The 25,655-nt window shown below is 44.1% G+C and overlaps 1 protein-coding gene across 2 annotated transcripts in view; it reads right to left on the reverse strand.

Annotated features, from left to right (window-relative positions):
• Positions 1-17,228, reverse strand: part of LOC129698129 (cullin-5) — a 58,268-nt gene extending 41,040 nt beyond the window's left edge. The window contains exons 1-2 of one of the 2 annotated variants that reach the window (XM_055637030.1): positions 16,953-17,228; positions 191-300 (exon numbers count right to left, since the gene is read on the reverse strand). In XM_055637030.1, the coding sequence (XP_055493005.1) occupies positions 191-261 (71 nt within the window). In that variant the 5' untranslated portion in view covers positions 262-300; positions 16,953-17,228. Of the gene's footprint in view, positions 1-190; positions 301-16,770 lie in introns of both variants that reach the window. The other variant, XM_055637029.1, reaches the window with a different exon arrangement.
• Between the last annotated feature and the right edge of the window lie 8,427 nt (positions 17,229-25,655).

The raw sequence follows: 25,655 nt of genomic DNA on the forward strand, positions 1-25,655 counted from the left end.
TCCACCAAGACATAGATAACCCATCAACACAAATATATATAATCCTTAATCTAAGAAATTGACGTGGGTCATGGGCTTGCCACACAGTCACGCACAAATGTAGCCCCACTAAACTTGTGTTACCTCGTATGCAAATAGAAAATACTGTCCAATGCCTTTACTGTCTCAAATAAATTAGCGAAGTACTTACGAAAATAAGTCAAACCACTGCTGCTTCGTCACAGATTCCTGCCGTAACAGCTTTAGGACAATGGGGCGCATAAGATCCCATTTGTCCTCAAACTGGAGGGAGCCTTTATTCTGTAAGAAATTAAAGAAAATGAGCATGAGCGCCATTAATCATCACCAGTCTGAAGAAGGGTCTCGATACGAAATGTCACCCATTCCTTCTCTCCAGAGATGCTGCCAGTTACTTCAGCTTTTTGTGTCTATCTTCAGTTTAAACCAGCATCTGCAGTTCCTTCTTACACATTAATCATTAATCTTTGGCCCCAACAACCATTTCTTCTGCCTTAAGCCATTTATATCCCATTCTCTGGAATTCCCAACTTAATTAATTATCCTTCTATCCATCTCATTCTCAAATAAAAAAAACTCTCCTTATGCCTCCCAACCTTCCCATTTTGCATTGGTGTTTTTTTCCTCTGAAGTACTTTGTGACAATTGAAATATTATTGTTGCAACGTGTTATTGTTAATGGCTATTTATAGCATCAAATGATATCCTGCAGCAACATTGACACTCTTGCTTCCATATTAGAATGATACTGGTGATATTGGTTCAAGCTGAACAGAGAAATTCCATTGATCCAGTTCTGATAGATGTTAAAGCTTCAATAGTTCTATTTGAAGGTTTATAGATGCAGTCAGTGCAGTCATTGGTTGATTATTCAGACAACCCCAGAGATCAGATAAAATGGATTTATAAATCAGATACTATTGTGGTCTTACCATCTCTGTAATTTTTTTCCTCTAATCCTGTGTAGCTGAAAATATAAATCCAATGCGTCAGGAAAAACATGTTATTATTTAGATTCAATATCTCCATGGTACATAACGCGGTGCAATTGTTAAAAAGATAAATATTTCACGAGTTGTCATTCTTTATCCACAACTATCCTGCAGACCACAAAGCCAGAAATCCAAATTATATTTCAAAATACGAGACTGTAGCTCGGTACAGGGGACAATAATAAACCTAAACAACCCGAGAAATACTGGATGCATTGGTGGTCACCTTGACAATTTCTTTACGATCTGGAGCAATTTCTACACATTGGAGGGTGGCAAATGTAATACTACTATTTAAAAAAGGAAGAGGGACAAGGGGGAAAATAAACATAAAATGAATGCAGCAAGCTGAACATCAGTAGTGGGGAAAATACTAGAATCTATTATAAAAGAACCAATAACAAAACACTTGGAAAGCATAAATGGCTGTGGCCAAAGGTAGCTTGGACAAATTCACACTTAACAAATCTATTGGCGTATCTTGGTGAGAATGTACCCAGGAGCACAGATATGGAAGGACTGGTGGATGTGATGTATTTGGATTTTCAGAAGGCGTTTGGTTAGATCCCACATAAGAGGTTAATGTGCAAAAAGAAACCACATGGTGACATTGGTTAACAGAAAAGAAACAGTAGGAATAAAGATTTAAGAAAGAACTGCAGATGCTGGAAAAATCGAAGGCAGAAAAAAAATGCTGGAGAAACTCAGCAGGTGAGGCAAAATCTATGGAGAGAAGGAATATGCGAGAATTATTCTTCAGACTGAATAAAGGGATCTTATTGTGGATGGTCGGTAGTCATAAGTGGGGTGCTCCAGAGATCATTGCCTGGGCCACAATTTGGATGAGTGAAGTAAATATAACATCCAGGTGACAAATAGCTGTGGTGTTTGGGGGGGGGGGGGGGGGGGGGGGGGGGGGGGGGGGGGTGAAGATGTGAGTTGTGGGGAGGATGCAAACAGACTAGCATGATTGAGACAACTTGGGTTAGTGGACAAATGCATGACAGGTTGATGTGGTTGAATTGAATTGAATTTCCTTTATTGTCATTCAAACAAGTTTGAACGAGATTTCGTACCATGCAGTCATGACAGAAAAGAAAACAACAAAACACACAATTAACACAATTTAACACAAACATCCATCAGAGCGAATCTCCAGGCACCTCCTCACTGTGATGGAAGGCAAAAAGTCTTATTTCTTCCTTGCTTGTTCTCCCGCTGCGTCGAGGTGATTGAGGCTCTCAATGTTGAAGCCCCCGCCGGGTGATGGTAAATCCCGTGGCCAATTTTAAGCTCAGCGAACGGGCCGATTCAAACTCCATGATTCGGGGCGGATGAAGCTGCTGTTGGGGAGCTCCCGAAAATCGGTCACCAACCAAGGACCTGCGAGCTCCCGATGTTACCATCCACAGGGCTCGTGGCCGAAGCCTCCGAAGCAAAGACGCAGCCACAGCGCCACCACAGCCTCCGGTCAGCCAGCTCCGCGATGGTGAGTCCACAGGCTCTGCCACCGGAGCCCCCAAGGTCGATTCCAGTTGGAGGCCGCCAACTCCACGATATTAGGCCTCAGCGCAGACGGAGAAACGACAAGGAAAAGGCTGCATCCCCGTTGAAGGAAGAGATTTAAAAAAGTTTCCCCCACATATATACAACTAAAAATAGACTAAAACATACATCTAACCATCTAACAAGACAAAAAGAAAACAAAAAAAAGAAAGACAAATGGACTGCAGGCGAGCCGCAGCTGCTTGGGCAGCACCGCCACTTCCAGATAAGTTATTAACCAATACTAAAGCAGAAAGACTAATTATTACCTGAATGCTAATAGATTGGGAAATGCGAGGTCAAATAGATAATAGGTGTAGGAGTAGGCCATTCAGCCCTTCAAGCCAGAACCACCATTCAATGTGATCATGGCATATCATCCCCAATCAGTACCCCTTTCCTGCCTTCTCCCCATATCCTCTGACTCCGCCATCTTTAAGAGCCCCATCTAGCTCTCTCTTGAAAGTATCCAGAGAACCAGCAAATAATTCCACAGACTCACAACTCTCTGTGTGAGTTGTCCACTCTACACAAGTCGTTGAAAGTAAATGATCAGGTGCAGCAAGCAGTCAAGAAGTCTCGTAAAAGGATTTGAGTAAAGGATATCTTGTGCAACTGTACAGGCAGATGATGAGGCCTATCTGGACTTGTGTGTGCAGTTTTGCTCTACAGTTTTTGCCATGGAGGGTTCACATAAAAATATTATTTAAATGATTTCTGAGACAATAGGACTGATATGTGAGGAGTTTCACTCAGGTAGGTCTACATTCACTGGATGTTAGTTGAATCCAAAATTGGCTTGGAAGGAAACAGGTAGTGGAGGGTTGTCATTCAGATTAGAGGCCTGTGACCAGAGGCCGCTGCAGGGATCGGTGCTGGATCCATTGGTTGTTTGGTATCCATGTTAGCAATTTCGATGACAATGTTATTAACATGATTTGTGAGTTTGTAGATGCCACCAAAATGATTGGTATAATGGACAGTGAAGAAGGTTATCCAAGATTACAAGAGGATCTACATAAATTGCAGAAGAATTGACAAATGGAATTTAATTTGGAGAAGTGCAAGGTATTGTAACTTGATAAATTAATGCAAGGCAGGATTTGCACAGTAAATGACAGGGCCCTTGAGTGTTGTAGAACGAGAACAGGGAATACAGGTATTGGGGAATACAGTCTGAAGAAGGGTCTCGACTCCATTCCTTCTATCCAGAGTCCTGCTGAGTTACTCCAGCATTTTGCGTCTATAATACAGATATATAGTTCCCTTATATGGCAACACAGATAGGCAGGATGGTGAAGTAGGTGTTTGACAAGCTTGACTTCATTGGTTAGAGCACTGAGCTCAGGAGTTCAACTATACAAATCGTTGGTGCAACTATACAAATCGTTGGTGAGACCACTTGGATTATCATGTGGAGTTCTGTCCAGCTATCGGAAAGATATCCTAAAAGCATGCAGAAAAGATTCACGAGGATGTTACTAGGACTGGAAGGCTTTAATTTTAAGGAGAGGCCGGAAAGCTGCGGTATTATTCCTTGGACATAGGAAGCTGATGGGGAGACCTTAGAAGTATACGAGTGGTATCGATAAGGTGGTCACAGTCTTTTTCACCCAAAGTAGGGATGCCTAAAACTAGAGGGCTCAGATTTCATGCTGTGTCATTCTATGAATGAGGCAGACAGTTTTGACAGACATCTCAATTGGCATGGACGATTTTGGCTAAAGGGCATGTTTCTGTGCTGTTTTCTTTTATGACTCTGAATGAGGAAATTTTATAGAAACCTATTAAATTCAAAACAAGACTACGCAAATCAGATACAGGGATGATATTCCTGATGGTCATGGAATCCAGAATCAAGGGCACAGCCTCAGAAGGAAAAAAAAAGTTTTTATTATTGAGAACCTCGAATCCATGTATCAGATGCACACATAAATCAACTCAGTGATGCCTGTAAAAAAAGCACACCCCAAATAAGAGCTCCCATAATATTATTGAATTCAAACGTCCAAACATATATGCAAGTTCCTTTGCAAACAGCAAAACATTTTCTTCCACTTTTGGCAATTGTTCTTATCAGTCTGTTGTGCTTGTGAGACCGTTTACTATACAACACTGTGGAAGAAACAGACTACCTCACAAACCACCCAGCCTCCCCACCGCCAGTCATCTGTAGAAGAGACTACCGTTTCCACATTCACCTCATTTGTCACGAGTCAAGTCAAATCAAGAGAGTTTATTGTCATGTGTCCCAGATAGGACAATGGAATTCTTGTTTGCTGCAGCACAACAAAATATTGTAGACATTAATACAGACAGATCAGTGTGTCCATATACCATAAATATATATACACACACACACACACAAAATAAACAGATAAAGTGCAATAGGGTGTTATAGCTCAAGAGTTTGTTTGAAGTTGCGTTCAATAGTCTGATGGCTGTGGGGAAGCAGCTGTTCCTGAACATGGATGCTGCAGATTTCTACCTGAAGGCAGTGGAGAGATGAGTGTGTGGCCAGGATGGTGTGGATCCTTGATGATGTTGGCAGCCTTTCTGATGCAGCGACTGCGATAGATCCCCTCGATGTTTACAATTTTTTTCAGCCTTTTCCGCTCCTGGACGATCAAGTTGCTCTGTAATCATCTCAGGAAGTAGAGGCGCTGATGTGCTTTCTTTATAATTGCATCAGTGTTCTGGGACCAGGAGAGATCTTCGGAAATATGTACGCCCAGGAATTTTAAGTTCTTGACCCTTTCCACCATCAACCCGTTGATATGAACGGGACTGTGGGTCCCCATCCTACCTCTTCCAAAGTCCACAACCAGTTCCTTGGTTTTGCTGGTGTTGAGAGCCAGGTTATTGTGCTGGCACCATTTGGTCAGTCGGTCAATCACACTTCTCGATTCTGACTCGTCCCCATCAGTGATACGTCCCACAACAGTGGTGTAGTTGGCGAACCTGATGATGGATTTCGCACTATGTCCGGCTACGCTGTCATGGGTATAGAGCGAGTACAGCAGGGGGCTAAGCAGGCAGCCTTGAGGTGCTCCAGTGCTGATTGTTATCGAGGATGACACAATTCCACCAATACGGACAGACTGTGTTCTGTGAATGAGGAAGTCGAGGATCCAATTGCAGAGGGATGCGCAGCGACCCAGCTCTGAGAGCTTGGTAACCAGCTTGGATGGGATGATTGTATTAAATGCCGAGCTGTAGTAAATGAATAACAGCCTGACATATGAGTTTTTGTTGTCCAAGTGGTTCAGAGCGGAGTGGAGAGCCAATGAGATCACATCCACTGTTGATCTGTTGTGGCGGTAAGCAAACTGCAGTGGGTCCAGGTTTTTTTCGCGGTATAAGTTGATTTGCACCATGATCAGCCTCTCAAAGCACTTAATCACCACAGACGTTAGTGCCACTGGTTGATAGTCATTGAGGCACATCACCTTGCTCTTCCAATAATACCAGTATTATTGATGCCCTTTTAAAGCAGGTGGGAACCTCAAACAGAGGTGAGAGGTTGAAAATATCCGTAAAAACTCCAGCCAGTTGGTCCGCACACATTTTTAAAAACACGCCCGGGTATACCATTAGGTCCAGGCGCTTTCTGAGGGTTCACCCCTCTGAAGGATCTTCTGACGTCGGCCTCTGTGACTGTGACCGAAATACCATCATGGCGAAGGGGGGCAAGGGAAGGAACATCAGTGTTCTCCCCATCAAAGCGTGCGTAAAACGCAGTGAGCTTGTCAGGGAGTGATGCTTCGCTGATATTTGAGCTGCCTCCTGATTTCGTCTTGTAGGAGGTGATTGCATTTTGCCATTTTGGCCTTTTTGGTGGCCTTACCAAGGTCGTATCAGGACTTCTTGTAGACCTCTGTATCTCCAGACCTGAATGCCCGGGATCTGGTCTTCAGAAGAATGTGGACCTCACGGTTCATCCAAGGCTTCTGGTTAGGAAACACTCAGAAGGTTTTTGTTGCGATGCAGTCCTCCACACATTTCTTTAAGAAGTCTGTAGCGACTGCGGCATATATTCATTCAGGTCCTTTGCCGAGTCCCTGAACATTGCTCAGTCTACAGACTTCAAACAGTCCTGGAGTTGTTCCTCTGCCCACCCGCGCCCACCCGCTCCCTCCACTCACCAGCTCTGTATAGTCCTCACCTCTGGGGGTGCGCTCTTCAATTGCTGCCTCTAGGCATGAAGAAGCAGCACCACAGTATGGTCAGATTTACCGAAGTGAGGACGAGGGATAGGCATCCTTGATGGTCGTGTAGCAGTGGTCGAGGGTGTTTGGTCCTCTGGTGCGGCAGGAGACATGTTGGGGGAAGTTAGGGAGCAATTTCTTAAGGTTGGCTATCTCAGAACACAAAAATCCAGAATAGAAATCAGTGATCCTTGATCAGGAGGGACTGCCTAAGAAGATGACGACCAGAACCAACCGAATAAAGCAATGTACAATGAGAAAGATGGTCCACACCACATTTGCTACTGACTTCAAAGTTCAGGCTGCAGCACAGGTGGATGGCAAAATTCTAAGGAAAATCAGCTTTCTCTAGAGATTAGTGATTGCTGTCAAAGTGAAAATTCAGTTATAGAACAAATGGAAAAAAATAACGTGGACTAGATTTGAGAAAACTGATACGTTTGAGCTCCAAATGCCTAATATCATGCTAAATTCATAAACACAAGTACAAAAAATACTGAATAAGCTCTTATTAAATAAGCAACTTTCATTGATTTACTTCTCATTTAATTTGCTATCCTGGCATTAATTAGAAACCCTGGCATTAAATTTTGTATGCATATATAGTACACAAGCACAGCTGGCAAGATTACACTGAACTTGCATTCCTAACTGTCCTTTTGAAAGGTGGCAGTGAACCACAACCTTGAGTCCTTTCGTCTAATTTTCGACAGCCTGGTTTTATATGACAAGGTCTATTAGTAACATGGTGGAGTGTGAATGTTGAGAAATGGTACATGCCAAGCAAAAAAGTTACTTTCGCCTTGAAGGTATCACACTTCAACTATGTTAGAACTGCTGTCATGAACTCATGGATGGTAGTACGTCATTTTCCTGATATATACTTTGTAAATAGCAAAAGAGGAAGTCAAGCATAAATCATTTGCTGCAAAATAATCACTGTCTGACAAGCTTATAGTGTTTGTAGGCTTTTGATCAAGTCATTGCCAAGACATGCGAATGGGGAATTGGCAAGGCTGATGCTGTTGAATGCCACAACAGATGACAAGAGATGGTCATTGCCAGATAGCCCAAATGCTTCATTTCACTCATAGGCCCATACCAGAACGGTCTCTGTCTTGCTGCAAAGAGACAAACTATTTAATTAGGAGTTACAAATTGAAGAGATAATGCCATCTTCAGCAATTGCTTTCAGCTCAAGTGCAGCTCCATCTCCGGCAACCAGGGTTCAATCTCCAGCGCTGTTTGTGGGAAGTTTTATCACGATCTCCTAGTAACAACGAGGGATTCATAGAGTGCTCCACTACTCTCCCCACAGTACAAAGATTTGCAGGTTCATAGGTTAATTAGCCACTATAAACAGCTTGCCTTGATTGCCCGAGCTCAATGAAGTAAAAATTCCCATTGATTCTGGAAAATTGATGGGAAACTGGAGAAAATAATATGGGATAAGAATAAGTAAGTAAATGTTATTTATATAGCACGTTTAAATCAACTCGCGTTAAAACCAAAGTGCTTTACATAGAGGAAATAATTAGGTTTCCGTACATCCATAGAAAATTTTTAAAAAGAAAAGAAAAATGACACATCACATTATAGAATTTAACATGAACGTCCCCCCACAGCAGAATCAAAATGTTCCACTGTGGGGAAAGGCACTAGAAAGTTCAGTCCTCGTCCTCTGTGATCACCCGAGGTCGGGGCATATTTGTGGCCTCCGCAGCAGTCTGATGTTTTCAGGCCCTCTTGCCGGATGATGGAGCTCCAGCGTCGGGAGAAACACTCCTCAGCGGCTTGGAGTGTCTGGAACGGCTGCCCCCTCCCCGGAGACCGCGGCTCCCGATGTCCACAGGCCGCGCTGGTCGGAGCTCCAACTCTGGCGATCTCGCCGAGAGATCCCAGGCTCCGCGGTGTTTTAAATCCAGCGCTGGACGCTCCGCAGACCGCAGCTCCTCGATGTTGGAGTCAGCAGTCATAGCACTCCGGAGCTTACCATACGGCGACCCAGTAAGTCGTCGCCCGCTCCGTGACGGTGTTTCAGCACTGTGCTGCAGCCGAATCTGGGGTTCTGGCCAGTCCCGTCAGGAGACGCCGCTCCAGTCCCGATGGTAGGCTGCGAGGAAGAGGCGAAGAAGCAGCTCCGAGGGAAGCCGCCTCTCCGACCAGGTAGGGACTAGGAAATAAGGTTTCCCCCACCACCACATAAAAGAAGACCTCCAACAAACATTTTTTTTTTTTTTTTTAAACAGTACTGAGTGCCTGATGGGCAGCAAAGAACCTGTTCTAATTCTATGGCTCTAATTCCATAGAATGTCAATGATGAAGTAGTTGAAGAGGGTTAAACCTCAGATTGAGATTTGCATCAATAGGCATCACCTTGTAGACTTCATTTGACTCCAATCCAGGATGAATATTCCCCTCAACTGACAGCAATTTTCAGGGCTCTCTGATATCATATTCCATTAAATACTGCCCAATACCAAAATTCCTCCAGTACTCATTTTGCAGTGAAGTTGAGTGGCAGATTAGATTAGTGGCAAAAAGTGTCATTCGACAGTAATGTTAACAATGATGGACCAAATGGATCTGCAATTGCATTTGTCGTGCTGAATGGTGCGAAATATGATACATTAAATATTATTTATTAAATATAGGGCACATCACCATTTCTTGATATCACTCAGATTGGCTGGTGTGGATTATGTGAAGAAAGAAGCCTCATGAGAAGACAAAGATGGATCATCCACTTGGCATATCCAGTTGGTGGCAAACACCAGTCTTGTCATTGGCATTCATGTGCTAAGCTACACCAGAGGACTCACGTGCTCATGTTACTCACTCTTCTTATCAAGTGTTTAATTGCCCATCAGCATTCACTATTTAACGTGTCAGGACTAGAAAACTATATTAGATTATTTTAATATTATTATGGTTGTGCCCTTAGCCCCAGGATGCTTTTCTGCTGTTGGTCATGCATTATACTACTGTGGCACCTTTTTTTTAAATAGGCCGAGGACTGTTCTTGACATGTTTGTCTACCAATTCTGCTGGTTTGAATAAGAATGGCAGAATAAGAGAAATGCCCAGTTAGGCCAGAAATTGCCAAACACTACAATTTTGTTGCGGTTGATGGCCCACATTGACTCTAATGATGTGCTCTTAGATCTGTTTTGAATCCACCATCTTGTGAAAACGACATCCCACTTTAAACACAGGAGGGTGTCTTCATTGCAGAGAGGATTGCATGGGGTTACTCCTTCAAACACTAACATGGGTCGATTTATTCACAACAGGTAGCTAGAGTATTTCCTGTGCTCTTGCTATCTTTGGTGCTTCTTCCATGTGTTCAAAAATTAAGGGATAGTGATAGGTTGTAAATCAGGTTTCCTTCCCTTGTTTAACTTGATGCCTTAGAACTGCAGTGAGTCCTACAGTCTCAGGGAGACAGCAGAATATTAATCCTCACCTCCTTCAGTCCATGGCTGAACCAAACATGATGCCCACTTAAACAAATCACTTCTGCCTGCACATACTCCATATCCCTCCATTCCCTCCATATTCAAGTATCTATCTAAAGGCCACTAAAATGCCACTATCATATCTGCTTCTGCCCCGGCAGAGAATTCCAACACTTATCAGTCTGTGTAAAAAAAAACCTACCCTGCGCGTCTACTCTAAACTTTCTCCTCCTGGCCTTATAGCTATGTCCTCTAGTATTTGACATTCCAGCCTGGAAAAATAATCTGAAGAAGGGTCCTGACCCAAAACATCACATATCCTTTTTCTCCGGAGATGCTGCCTGACCCACTGAGTTACTCCAGCACTTTGTGTCTTTCTTTGGTATAAACCAGCATCTGCAGTTCTTTATTTCAATTTTTTAGAAAATACATTTGACTGCCTACTCTATTCTCTCATGATTTTATAACTCCCTTTAGGTCTCCCTTTAGCCTCCAACCATCCACATTTGTCCAAGTTCTCCTCAGAGCTAATACCCCTTAATTTGTGCCAATTTGTGGAAAACCTCTTCTGCATCCTCTCTAAAACTCCATATCTTTACTGTAACGGAGCAAGCAAAACTGAATACCATGCTGCAGCATATGCAGCCTAGGAAAAAGTTTTATAAAGTTGCAATACGACTTCCTGACTCTCAGACTCAATACCTCAACCAATGGGGACAAGCCTACTAGAGCCAGGATGTTTAGGCACTAAAAAACTCTAAAATATGCATGCAAAAAGGCATAATAAAGTTACAAAAACGGCACAAAAAGGCATGTATTGACCCAAAAAGGCAGTTATTGACAAAAAATGCATAAAAAGGCATTTATTTCCACCACCAAAATATGGTTTAAAATAATAATATAAAGGTATATCACAAATTATCTGGTGTTAAACTAGGCCGTCTATCTGACAAAATATGCTTCAGTTGTGAAAAACTTCTTTCTACCTCAGCTGAGGGTGTATACCTGAAACAAGCTAGACTCTATATTCATGTCGATATCTTGTGCATTACAACTACCTTCCGAACTTTAGCTATGTTTTGTATTTCTTCAAGATCTTCGTTCGCTAAACTCACTCTCTCACATTTTCCTTGTATGTCTTTACCTACATCGCCAGGAACTTTACAAATATCGTCAGTTACTTTGTTGAAAACTTTGCAAATTATTCACTAATGTTTCGCCACGTTTCTCAAGGGAAGTGTTAGCCTGTGGGAAGTATGCAAAATTGGAAGCAATAAACACAAGATCGCGGTGGAGGGACTTTTTCTGCATGATTTCACTGACGATCCTGACTGCAGCAGATTCTTCTTCTTCAAAACAGTTGACGATTTATTTTATCTTTCCAAAATTTGAAGCATAGTAGAGTACAGCAGAGAGCCATGTACCCCACCTAGTCAAAACAGGCTGAGGAGGTAGCGGAATCTCGGGTGCCATTTCCTTGGACAACTGCACACGTGACGGTGTTTTGAGGAAGATTTTCTTGACATTGAAAGCTAGGCAATCAACATTTGGAAACAAGCTACGTATATGCTCGGCAATTCTATGGAGTCCGTGAGCTAAGCATGTCAAATGCAACATTTTGGGGAATAAAACTAAGTCACAAACAGAAGAACATACTTGTGTTTTATACCTTCTGGCCAAAGTACAGCAAGTGAAGATGTAAACAACTGAGCAATAGTTGAGCTGTTTGACTTCTCCAATAATTCCAATGTCAACAAATACTCCTTTGATGATTGACCTGCCTCCAGTGCACCGATTACCACATTGGCAACATATCTCCCCACAGCACTGGTTGTCTCGTCTATTGAAATCCATATTTTGTTGCATACAACTTCATCTCTAATTTTCTGCACAACAATGTTGAAGTTATTGTCAACATAATTTTTACGTAATGATGACTTGCTTGGTATATGTTCCTCTGTGCATTTCTCTAAAAACCCTCTGAGAGATTTGTTTTTTGCACAGATCACTCAAACTCAGAATTGCGAGTGGAGCCTGCAGTAAATGTAGTAAGGAGACAAACTTGGGTAATGCGTTTGGATAGTCTACACCCCAGCTCGTATCAACATTGACTTCTCTAATTTAAGATAGCCCTTGTCTTCTCTCTCCTCCCCCCTCCCCGCTCTCCTTCTAGTCCTATTGTCTCCGCCTTTTCCTTTATTTCCTCCAGCCCCCCCACATCAGTCTGAAGAAGGGTCTCGACCTGAAACGTCGCCAACTCCTTCTCTCCATAGATGCTGCCTCACCCACTGAGTTTCTCCAGCATTTTTTGCCTATCATTGATTTTTCCAGCATTTGCAATTCTTACTTAAATAGATCTTGGAGAAGACTGATCCGGCGGGCAGTGGCACAAACAAATGAATGACTGACAGTGGTGACCCCTGTTTCGCCCCGGTGGTGGAAGTTTTCTTGTAAGTTATACTATGTCAACACGTTAATAATAACATTAATATTAATGTGTTAACATAGAAAAAGTCATTGTAATCACGGTACAACTAAAGAAAATTGCACCACCTTTTATCAAAACAGCAAAAAAGGCTGATTTAGGCACTCGATCATGAAAAAGGCATTATCCTCTGAAATCTTCAAAAAGGGCATGAAATGGCACATGGCATTTATGGCAAAATCATGGCTCTACTAATCATCATCTTTACCACCCTATTTATTTGTGTTGCTACTTTTGGGTAGAAATGGACCACAAAATCCCTCTGCACATTAATGCTGTTAAGGGCCATGCCATTAACTGTATATTTCCTCCTTACATTTGATCTCTCAAAGTTCAGCACCTCACACTTGCCACGATTAGACTTCATCTGCCCTTTTCCTGCCCATATCTGTAATTGATCTATATCTTGTTGTATCTTTTGACAGTCGTCTTCACTGTCCATACCTACACCAATTTTTGTGTAGTTTGCAAAAGCACTAACCAACCCGTCTACATTTGTGTCCAAGGCACTGATACATATCACAAACAGGCACCAGCATCACACACCTCTAACCAGAATAACAACTTCCACCACTCCCCTCTGCCTTTAAGGGTAAGCCAGTTATGAATTCAAACTATTATACACTTGTACAAGATCACCTCTCAGCCTCGTTGCTCCCCATGGAACAAAGTCCTAGCCCGCTAAACGTCTCCGTCCCTCAAACGGCTCAGCCCCTCAAGTTCTGGCAACATCTTGGTAAATCTTCTATGCACTCTTTCCATCTTAACGGCATCTTTCCTTCAGCATGGTGACTGAACACAATACTCCAAATGAAGCCTCTCCAACATCTTATACAACTGTCACATAACATCCCAACTTCTCTCCTCAATTCTCTGACTGATGAAGGCCAGCGGCCCAGCCTTCTTCAGTATCCTATCTATCTGCGATGGAACAATATATCTGTGTTCTGAGATCCATCTGTTCTACCACTCTCCAGAAGGCATAAAGTATCATTAAAAATCATTGAAACTATGAAGGTCTTGTGCTAGTTTTGCTTCCCAAAATGCAACACACCACACTTATCTGAATTAAACTCCATTAGCCATTCCTCTACCCACAAGCCAAGCTGATCAAGATCCTGCTGTTAATTCTTGATAAGCATCTTCACGGTCTACGATATCACCTATTTTACACTGGTCTGCATTTAAAACACACACAATTACATCTGCATTTATTCCATGATTATCTTTCTTATGGCTGACTTTGAGCAACAAATACAAATCTTGCTGTTATATCGATCATCAGCAAATTTGAAGGAGTAGGCCATTCGGCCCTTTGAGCCTGCACCGCCATTCAATATGATCATGGGCTGATCATCCAACTCAGTATCCTGTACCTGCCTTCTCTCCATACCCCCTGATCCCTTTAGCCACAAGGGCCACATCTAACTCCCTCTTAAATATAGCCAATGAACTGGCCTCAACTACCTTCTCTGGCAGAGAATTCCAGAGATTCACCACTCTGTGTGAAAAATATTTTTCTCATCTCGGTCCTAAAAGATTTCCCCCTTATCCTTAAACTGTGACCCCTTGCTCTGGACTTCTCCAACATCAGGAACAATCTTCCTGCATCTAGCCTGTCCAACCCCTTAAGAATTTTGTACGTTTCTATAAGATCCCTCCTCAATCTTCTAAATTCTAGCGAGTCTATCCAGTCTTTCTTCATATGAAAGTCCTGACATCCCAGAAAACGTTCTTATATGAACAACATAATCTCTTTTTTCTCCATTTTACAGCTGACCGTAACATGCACCATACACGTAAAACGTGTCACCCAAATATTCTCTTGATGATCATCAGCATGCATGATATACATTTTTTATATTCTAAACACAAAAGTAAGGGGAAATCATCTCATAGTTCAACTATAAATGTTGCCCACTGGGAGTTAGATAGTATTTGATGAATACATTGTGCATGTTATAACATAAATGTTAGGTACAGGTTTATTTGCAGGTGTAGTAGCAGTGTTGGAATAATTAAAATTAATACAAAGTATCACATAAACATTATGTTACTGATTAAAAAAGACAAAGTGCTGGAGTAACTCACCGAGTCAGGCAGCGTTGCTGGAAAACATGAATAAGTGGTGTTTCAGATCAGGGTACCTTGTTCACCTATACATGTTATCCACTGCTTGACCTGCCAAGTCACTCCGGCATTTTATCTTTTTTGTAAACCAGCATCTGCAGTTCTTTGTATCCACATTTTGTAACCGATCTTCACTTAAGTCTAATTGCATTTTTGTGTGGAAAATCTATTACTTAAAAACAGAAAGAAAGCTTGAAAAACTGCATTCTAAAACATTCAGTGCTATACATATGGATCCCAGCAAGGATGTAATTTGTATTCTCAGTTAGCTAAGAACATTGTGAATAAACCTTTGATCTTACCTTAATTAAATTTAAACAATCAATTTTTAAGTTTCTTCTGTTGTATTATTTCTACTAGGACAATGTCAATACAAAATAAAAAACATTAAAAATACATAGGTCGGTCATAGCAGTTACGGGAGTGCAGACTCCAAATACTTTGTACTACTAATGTTATATTCGTTTGAAATTTATAACCTCTCTCCTTTATCCTTGGCTTTGATCCACAACTGCCTTATTATTTGACTATGATGTTTACCCAAAATGTAGCTCTTCCATTCTTCCAAGATGCTGATCAATGCAGCGTTTCTAGTTATTCTAATCTTGGATTATTTAGGGAAACACTATATTGGCATAATAAAACACATTTCTGCATTGTAACTCTTATATCTAAACTGTAATCTAACAAATTAACTCTTAAAATTCACCTGCCACTTTGACGCTACCAGGGGAAGTTGGATTCAAGAATCTATTACTCAAATGAGAGAAACTCACTTACTAATAACACGACCTCAATTCATAACATAAATCCAAAATTACTCGTTAAATTTGAAACCACACATCCTCCCATGTACAAAATCACCACCAGTCTCTGTTCCACAACAGCACTGCTCATAAGCAAGGCTCGGGCAGGTCGACACACCAGGAGAACTATCAGAGAGAGAGGCCTTTAAAGGGATATTTACTACCCCCACTACCCGACCGTTCACTGGCCGGAGCCCCGGGCCCATTAGTGCAGCGGACCCGCTGCTTGGCACACAATCTGCTCATCTACAAGCTGATCAGAGGCTGGGCCTGACCGGGGAGCTGCGGCCGTGAGGATATAGTAACAGGGGCCGGGGCGGTGCAGTAGCAGGTGTCGGGGCGGTGCAGTAGCAGTGGCCGGGGTCGGGGCGGTGCAGTAGCCATGGGCCGGGGCGGCGCAGTAGTAGGGGGTCGGGGAGGTGCAGTAGCCATGGGCCGGGGCCGGGGCGGTGCAATAACATGGGCCGGTGCAGTAACATGGTCCGGGGCGGTGCAGGAGCCATGGGCCGGTGCAGTAGCCATGGGCCGGGGCGGTGCAGTAGCCATGGGCCGGGGCGGTGCAGGAGCCATGGGCCGGGGCCGGTGCAGTAACCATGGGCCGGGGCGGTGCAGTAGCCATGGGCCGGGGCGGTGCAATAACATGGGCCGGTGCAGTAACATGGTCCGGGGCGGTGCAGGAGCCATGGGCCGGGGGGTGGTGCAGTAGCCATGGGCGGGGCCGGTGCAGGAGCCGGGGGCGGGGGCGGTGCAGTAGCCATGGGCCGGTGCAGTAACAGGAGCCGGTGCCGGGGCCGGTGCAGTAACAGGAGCCATGGGCCGGGGCCGGGGCCGGTGCAGGAGCCATGGGCCGGTGCAATAACAGTAGCCATGGGCCGGGGCCGGTGCAGTAGCCGGGGCCGGGGCCGGTGCAGGAGCCATGGGCCGGTGCAGTAACATGGGCCGGTGCAGTAACAGGAGCCGGGGCCGGTGCAGTAACAGGAGCCGGGGCCGGGGCCGGAGCCATGGGCCGGTGCAGTAACAGGAGCCGGGGCCGGGGCCGGAGCCATGGGCCGGTGCAGTAACAGTAGCCATGGGCCGGGGCCGGTGCAGTAACAGTAGCCATGGGCCGGGGCCGGGGCGGCCGCTTACCTTTAGCAGATTAGACGCCATATTAAACTTTACCGAGTCCCTCGCAGCCGCTCGCGAGATTTCAGGCAGACGGTAGAGGCTACAGGATCTTTGGGTAGAGGGAGGGAGGGCGAGAAACTTCTAAAGTGACAGAAGATGTGATGGGGGAAAATTGTCCTCGTTGCTAAATAAATACCCCTCACATTGTCACGGCGGACGGGCTCTGGGGCGCAGTGGCGGCGCTTCTTTAACTCCAAACAAAATCCTTATTGTTTAATTCTCTCCGACCGCTATTTGTTTTTACTTTCTGCTCGGTCTAAAGTTAGCTCGGCGATAACAGAGCCATAACGGGCCGGTTCATGTGATTGCTCGCTTCCCCCACCCCCCGTTCCTCCTCCTGCCGACAGCGGGCAGCGACGGCGCCGCTCTCGCCTTCAGCCGCGCAGCCCTCGGCCGCTGCGATCACCTCCCTCCCTCCCCTGGGGGGCGGCGGCTCAGCAGCGCTCTCGGAGGACAGCGTCTCGACCCGGAACATCGCCTAACCACGTCCCTCAGAGATGCTGAGTTACTCCAGCACATTATGTCTTTATTGTAAACCAGCATCTGCAGTCCCATGTGCCTCCAAGGATGCTGCCTGACCCCTGAGTGACTCCAGCACTCTTGTTAGCTTCTTTCAGCTTCGGACGATAGCTAAAATAAAACAATTCCTCCACTTTGATGACCTCGAAAAGATCATCCACACATTTACCTCCTCCCGCCTAGATTACTGCAACTCTCTTTACACCGGCATCAGCCAATCGTCCCTGTCCCGCCTGCAACTGGTCCAAAACGCCGCAGCGAGACTCCTGACGGGCACCCGAAAAAGGGACCACATCACCCCAATCCTGGCCTCTCTCCACTGGCTCCCTGTGCGTTTCCGTATACATTTCAAGACCCTCCTCCATGTCTACAAAGCCCTCAATGGGCTTGCCCCCTCCTACATTAAAAGTCTTCTCACCCACTACTCCACCTCCAGGTCCCTCAGATCGGCCGACTTGGAGCTGCTGAATATCCCGCAGTCTAGGCATAGGCTTAGGTAAACAAGCCTTTGCGATTGCAGCTTCTAGACTGTGGAACAGCATCCCCTTTCCCATCAGAACTGCTCCCTCCATCGACACCTTTAAGTCAAGACTAAAAACTTATCTATACTCCTAAGCCTTTCCTGACGTCCACTGAGCGAGAGCTGTATGCATATATGTATGTAGTTTGTTTGTTTATACTATTCTTATAACAAATGTAAAGCACTTTGGCCAATGAGTTATTTTTTAAATGTGCTATATAATAAATGTGACTTGACTTGTGACGTGTCTTTATTTTTGTAAACCAGCACCTGTAGTCCCTTGTGCCTGCAGAGATACTGCCCGACCCGCCGTCACTCCAGCACTTTATTTCTCTTTTGTTGAAAACCAGCATCCGCAGTCCCTTGCTCCCGGCCACTCTGTGAACTGTGCGGATATAAGGAACTACTTGAAATTGGAGAATTCAATGCTCACACCGTTGGGTTGCAAGTTACCCAAACACTACAACCTTCAAATAAACCTCCAGCTGTTTGTTATCAGGCAACTGAACCATCCTATCACTAATTAGAGAGCAGTCCAGCTGACCTATCATTGGAGAACCTCGGTCTGTCTTTAATCGGAATTTAGGGTAGTCTATCTTGCACTAAACTTTATTTCCATTATCCTGTATCTGTCCACTGTGAACAGCTTGATTATAATCATGTATATTGTAGCGGAGCCTGCTAGTGCACGCAGATATCGAACCCGGCGTTCGGAAGCCGTGGTCACGTGACTCGGGAGGGGCTGTTGTTTTCGCGCGGTTTTTCCTTTGCACGCGGCAGTTCAGCTCTGAACACCGATGTGGCCAGACGTGTCTGATTAACCTGTATGCTGCAACTTGAGCTTTTGAATAAAGTTACGTTGAAAACTCCAGTAGTCGTTTCTCAGACCGCCAAAATATAATATTTTTGCTGACTGGATAGTGTGCTACAAAACAGCTTTTCACTGTACCTTGGACCACATGACAATAAATTAACTAAATACATTCACGTGGGGGCATTGATTTTGTCTGCACTATTTATATTGAATTTTTTTGTAATTTATTATGGTGTTCACAGACTACTTTGCTTACATATCCATTGTGCTGCTACAAATAAGAATTCCATTGTATAGTAAGGAACTACAATTGCTGGTTTGCATCGATAATAGACATAAAATGTTGGAGTAACTCAGCGGAACAGGCAGCATCTCACGATAGAAGGAATGGGTGACATTTTGGGTCGAGACCTTTCTTCAGACCTTCTTGATCTCGACCCGAAACGTCACCCATTCCTACTAATAAGAATTTCATTGTACTGTTTCAGGACAAATAACATGGTCAAACATTCTTGGTTCTTGGATTAATAAATATCACTTCACGCCACAGGGAGTTGCAGGTGCTAGAACCCTGAGCAAAACCTCAAAGTGCTGGAAGAACTCTGCAAGACAGGCAACATCTGAAAAGGACGTTCATCTGAAACATCTGGGAAATGGACAGCGGATGTTTCAAGGCAGCATTACACAGGATACGAGATTATGCTACCTGACTCACTGAGCTACTCCAGCTCATTGTATCAAAGCGGAAACCACTTTCGACCATTAGTGAGACTGACAAAAACCTCCGGGAACCGCACGGAAACCTTGGGCGGGGCACAAAGTCTCCAGAGGTTTCCGTTCAGGTTTCCTAAGTGGGACAGGAGCATTTACGTTGTAAACTAGCACTTGCAGTTCCTTATGTCAGGAGGCAAATTTCAAGTCAAGACTTCTTCAGACAGATTGTAGTTGGAGGGGAGAAAATTGGAAAAGAAAGTTGGGAATAGGACAAAGCCCCGCAAGTGATAGTTTTAAGTAAAACGCAGTGCTTGAGTAACTCACCAGGTCAGGCAGCAGCAGTGCAGGGAATACCCGAGTACGCAAGCATTTTGTGTTTTGCTAAGGATTCCAGCATCTGCAGATCGCTATGAGGTTTTAATTTAATTTCCCCCACCCCCTTTCCTGTATCCCCTGGTGTACACTCATTTGTCCCGCACTCTTCCCCCTCCCCTGGTTTCTCTTCAATCATACATACATTTCCCATTCCCGAGACTCTAATTTTACTTTTATCCCCCCCCCCCCCCCCCCCCCCCCCCCCCACCACATATCTTCTGGGTTTACAGTTCACTCATCTCCTTATCAAACACCCTTTTGTCTCATTTATCGCTTACTCTACTCATCTGCCGCACTGGACAATACCGCACAGGGCAATAACAGGGCGCAGCGGTTGAGTTGATGCCTTACAAACGGCAGAGACTGATGTTCAATTCTGACTATGGATGCTGTCTATACAGTGTTTGAACGTTCTCCCTGTGACCGCATGAGTATTCTCCTGGTACTCTGGTTCCCATGGCTATCTAGACTACACTGCTTCCCACCCTAGTTCCTGTAAGGACTCTATCCCCTACTCCCAATTCCTCCGTCTAAGCCGCATCTGTACCCAGGATGAGGTGTTCCAAACCAGGGCATCTGAAATGTCCTCATTCTTTAGGGAACGGGGTTTCCCCTTTACTACAGACAAGGCTCTCACCAGGGTCTCCTCTATATCCCACAGCTCCGCTCTCACTTCCCCCCTCTCGTAACAAGGACAGTCCCCCTTGTCCTCACCTTCCACCCTACCAGCCATCATATACAACAAATAATCCTCCAACATTTTCGCCACCTCCAACGGGAGTCCACCACTGGCCACATCTTCCCATCTCCTCCCCTTTCTGCTTTCCGCAGAGACCGTTCCTCCGTAACTCCCTGGTCAATTCTTCCCTTTTTTGTCTACCTTTGATTTTTCCAGCATTTGCAGTTCTTTCTTAATCACTCCTGGTACTCTGGTTTCCTCCCACAGTCCAAAGCCGCACATTAGGTTAATTAGCTTCTGTTAAATTGTAAATGGTCCCTAGTGGACAGTGTGATCGCTGGTCGGCATGGTGGGCCAAAGGGCCCGTTTCAACGTTGTATTTCTAAAGTCTAAACTTAACCAAGAAAATGCAGATAACCAGTTTGTATCAGAACTGGCCAGTCGTAATGAAAGATCCCAAACTAATGTTAACAGTTTTTCCCATTCCACTGCTGCGTCTTGCTGGACATGTTCAGCATTCTCCTTTAGTTTAGTTTTCCAGCAACTGCAATGTTTTGCATCTTGTGGTTCTAGCAGCTGTTTCACCATCCCGCCTGTCCTCATTCGTCTTTCTTCTGTCTGCATCACCTCCGTGGGCCAGCTGCTTTTAACAACTTTCATCACCATCTCTCAACTGCCACCAACACCATTTGTGGTAATCAGTTCCTTTGGTTTTCCCTTTGAGAATAGGGAAGATTCAAACAAGAGGACATGACTTCAGAATTAAGGGACAGAAGTTTAGGGGTAATATGAGGGGGAACTTCTTTACGCAGAGAGTGGTGGCGGTGTGGAATGAGCTCCCAGTGGAAGTGGTGGAGGAAGGTTCATTGGTATCATTTAAAAATAAATTGGATAGGCATATGGATGAGAAGGGAATGGAGGGTTATGGTACGAGTGCAGGCAGGTGGGACTAAGGGGAAAAAAAAAAATTTGTTCGGCATGGACTTGTAGGGCCGAGATGGCCTGTTTCCGTGCTGTAATTGTTATATGGTTATATGGTTCTACTGTGCAAGCTCCAAAGACCGAGTAGCTTGTGTCCCCCTTTTCACATGTTCATGGGCATGCCAGAAATTCAGGCTATATAGAGCATGTAGAAAGTAAGGCAGCACAAATTGGGCTTCAAAGTCAAGACAAGTGATCAAATCAAAAATATAGACATGAAAGTCAATAGACAATAGGTGCAGGAGTAGTCCATTCGGCCCTAGCAAGCAAATCAAACCCATGATTAAAAAAAGGAATCATGAAATAAACATCAACAGTTGCATTTAACCAAAAAACATTAAGTTTTTCTCTCCTCAGTGTTAACTGACCTGTTAAGTACTTGAAATATTTTCTTTATTTTTGTACGATTGTTATACCATCTTATCAAAGTAAAATATCTGGAGGTGCTTCACAGAGTATAAATCAAAAGTTAATACTGAGTCTGTCTTTCATTGGCAGAGTCATCCAATGAGGTCCCAGGCTGAAAGGTTGCAGCAATATCCACCCAGTCCACACTGACCAGCAATCACCTGTACAATAGATCTATCCTGCACATCAAGGGCAATTTACAGAAACCGATTAACCTACAAACCAGTACATTTTTGGAATATTTGAGAAACCCGGAGCACCCGGAGAAAACCCACGCAGTCACAGGGCGTTCAAACAAATTCCGTACAGACAGCACCCATAGGCAGGATCGAATCCGGGTCTCTGGCACTGTACCACTGTGCAGCACTGCGTTGCCAAATTCCCCTTGCATCTAAAAATATGTTGGTTGATTGATTGGCTAGTGTAAATTACTCCATAGTGTAAGTAAATAGTACAAGAATTAAAATTGAGTTGATGGGAAGTGAGAGATAATAGCTGCAGACCTACAGCAGATGAGGACTGTGGCAGCTGGCAAGCACCAAATGGACTCCTTTTATGATCTAGAATGTAAACTCAGCTGCCCATATCCTAACTTGCATCTGCCTTGCAATTGCCACTTTGTTGGCTGAACAGCCGTCAATAGCTCCCAGACTAGCAATTTAAAAATGTTGGTCTTTGTTTTATAATTCCTTCATGGCCTTGCTGATCCGGTTGTTTCTCAATAAAATCCTTTCGCCCTAACATTCTGCGATCTTTGCATTCCATTAGCTGTCTCTCTTATGCATGCTTAGCTTTAGTTCTTTCACATCTGCCATTTGTGTCTTCAGCTGCCAAGATCCCATGCTGTGGAATTCCCACCATCAGCCTCTCGGGCTCTCCACCCATCATTCTTCAAGACTCTGCTAAAACTTTTCTGGCTCCCCCAATAAAAATGAGTTCAATGTTAACTTATGTTTGATACTCTACGCTCCCCCTTTCCTACCCACTCCATCCAGGTGCACACCCATTTCTCCCACTATTCCACCCCCTCTTTCCCCATCCCCTTCCACCTTATTCCTTTATTTGGCTTCAGATTTCACTCCTCCTCTCATTATCTGACACCCTTTTGTCTCCTTTTCCTTTCTGGCCTTTGTCCATCCATTTACTCTAAAATTCACTCATCTGTATTCACATCATTTGCCAGGCTTTGTCCCACATCCACTTCTTTTCCAGCTTTATCTCGCCTTACACTCATCAGACTGAAGGTTGCCAACCCGAAACATTGCCTGTCCACATCCTCCAGAGATTCTGCCTGGCCCTCTGATTCACTCCAGCACCTGGTGTGTTTTTTATTTTTTTTTATAATCGCACTTGACCGAACTTCAATCTCATTCTTCACTCGCATGCAGCCTGCAGTGACACGAAGCGGCAGAGCACCGGTAGAGGACATCGACACATCGCCTGGCTAGGGCGACCCCTGCAACAGCCTGGGGCTTTCCTGGATCGGGGGCGCTCCAGTATTTCCAACATGCCGACCGGACTTTGGACTTTTCTTTGCAAAGAGCACCAAAATATGGCGACTGTACATTTGTGGGTTGTGCAATATAATTTCACTGTGCTGTGCATCCGTGACAATAAAGAACCACTGAAACACCCGGACCAGTGCCGTCACCACCAGGACAAAGGCCTATATAGCCGTTAAGACTTAAACATATTTAAAACAAATTTCAGACTTGAAGGCTACAAAATGGTGCAGGATTGTCACTGATCAGTATGCAAAAGAAAGTCACAGTACTTGGGTACAGGTCAGTACTATAAAGTACCATTGATACCCAAAGTCTCGCTGATTTATCACCACTGCTTGGCCCCCTTCATCCTAGAGGTGTCGCTGTTGATGGTGTTCTACAAGGGATAGGTCGGCTGCAGGCCCTGCCCACTCTGCATGACAGCTCATTCTGCCTGAGTAACGTTTCGGTCCCAACACGAAACGTAACCCATCCATGTTCTCCAGCGATGCTGCCTAACCTGCTGAGTTACTCCATCCAGCACTGTGTGCCTCATCCTCTCAGCAGGCCATGTCCATTGTTTCCAAGAGTCATTGATGGACATCTGAACAATATTTAATTAAACTAAATCCAATTTACAAAAAACACAGAATGCAAATTTAAGGCAATCAATTGAACACATCTATACTTACTTTTCTTGTGAAGATTGGTGATCCTATCTGAATATTTGGTGTCATTTCTCTCAATGAACCTAATGACTGAGCCCCCACAATGCTTCGGAGTAGAGTATTTGTAACATTCATCATCTTTGACATCTTCAAAGACATGACCCCTGGGGAAACAACCTCCCTGCACCCATCCTATGTAATCTTGTAAGAATTTTGGATCAACAAAATTTCCTCTTTCTTCCAAACTCAAGAATGCAGCTGTATCTCTAAAGAGTCTCCAGCTTCACGAACAACTTCTTCTCATCAACCATCAGGTTGTTGACCCGCCTTCATAACCCCACCTCAGTACCTAGCCATTACAGACTATGGTGGCGCTACATACTTTGGTTTGTACACTGTCATGACTTAGATTAACTGATAATTTATTGTATATTTATTGGTCCAATTAATGTGCCTGTAAAGCTGCAACAAGTTTTGCAGTTTTTCAGTTCATATCTGGTGAAAATGAAAAATAAACATACAACTTGACTCTTGACAATAATGGAGCATGAAAATGGATCAAGTATTCAGTCTTAATAATGGAAGTAGTACACTGACAGATTGAAGGCAATATGTAAACCATGGGAATATTTACTCCAGTGCCATGCCAATGTAACTACTTTTTATGCTTGTAATTAATTGATTATTTACACAAATGGGAAATTTGTGTAAAATGTTTATTGAAAATTTCTATTCAGAATTATATTCAATCCTATTCACATTCGTTGTCCTTTCAGAACTGCAGTAGGCCCAGTGCATAATCAAGCACAGAGACCTCATCTACTTACAAAAGCTGCTCTTCGTTAACACCTCCTCCTCCACAGCTAACAATGAACCATTGTGGGCTCCTTGGCCATTGATTTGGCCGGCTCGGATTTGGTTCTGTGCCTTTTCATACCTCTAGTTTGCCTCTCCCGACTCTCAATCTGAAGAAGGGTCTTGACCCCATTACTTTTCTCTAAAGATGCTGCCTGACCCACTGAGTTACTCCATCTTGTCTCTATTTTGGTGTAAACCAGCATCTACAGTTCCTTCCTACACAGTATCAATTCAACACTAATGACCCTTATCAACATTTATTCGAAAATGACCTCCTCAGTTACCCACAATCATCATAATTGAATAGTAAATACCTTTTGAACGAAAATCTCTTCCTGTAGAAATAGTCACAGCTTTGGTGCATTGTTTTTCCTACATCTGTGGCATTGGTTCCAAATGATTGGAGTTCCTGTTAAGATTAACAGAATCAACAATAGGAAGGAAAGCCAATTTGTGTTTCTTCGTCCCAACCACTTTAGTTTAGAGATACAACGCAGAACCTTTACAACCACCAGAAACAGGCCCTTCGGCCCCCAGAGTTCGTGCAGACCAGTGATCACCCCATATACTAGCGCTAACCTACACACTATGGACAAGATATAATTCTTATCGAAGCCAAACCTGTACGTCTTTGGAGTGCGGGAGGAAACCGGAGCACCTGGAGAAAACTCATGCGGTCACGGGGAGAGCGTACAAACTATGTGCAGACAGCACACGTAGACAGAATCAGACCCGGGTTTCTGACGCTGTAAGGGAGCAACTTCACAGCTAAACCACCCGCCATCATATCCGATGTAGACCCAAGCTCCTGTGACATAGTATTTTT

The sequence above is a fragment of the Leucoraja erinacea genome, chromosome 6, assembly GCF_028641065.1.
Source record: "Leucoraja erinacea ecotype New England chromosome 6, Leri_hhj_1, whole genome shotgun sequence".
Taxonomy (NCBI): domain Eukaryota; kingdom Metazoa; phylum Chordata; class Chondrichthyes; order Rajiformes; family Rajidae; genus Leucoraja; species Leucoraja erinaceus.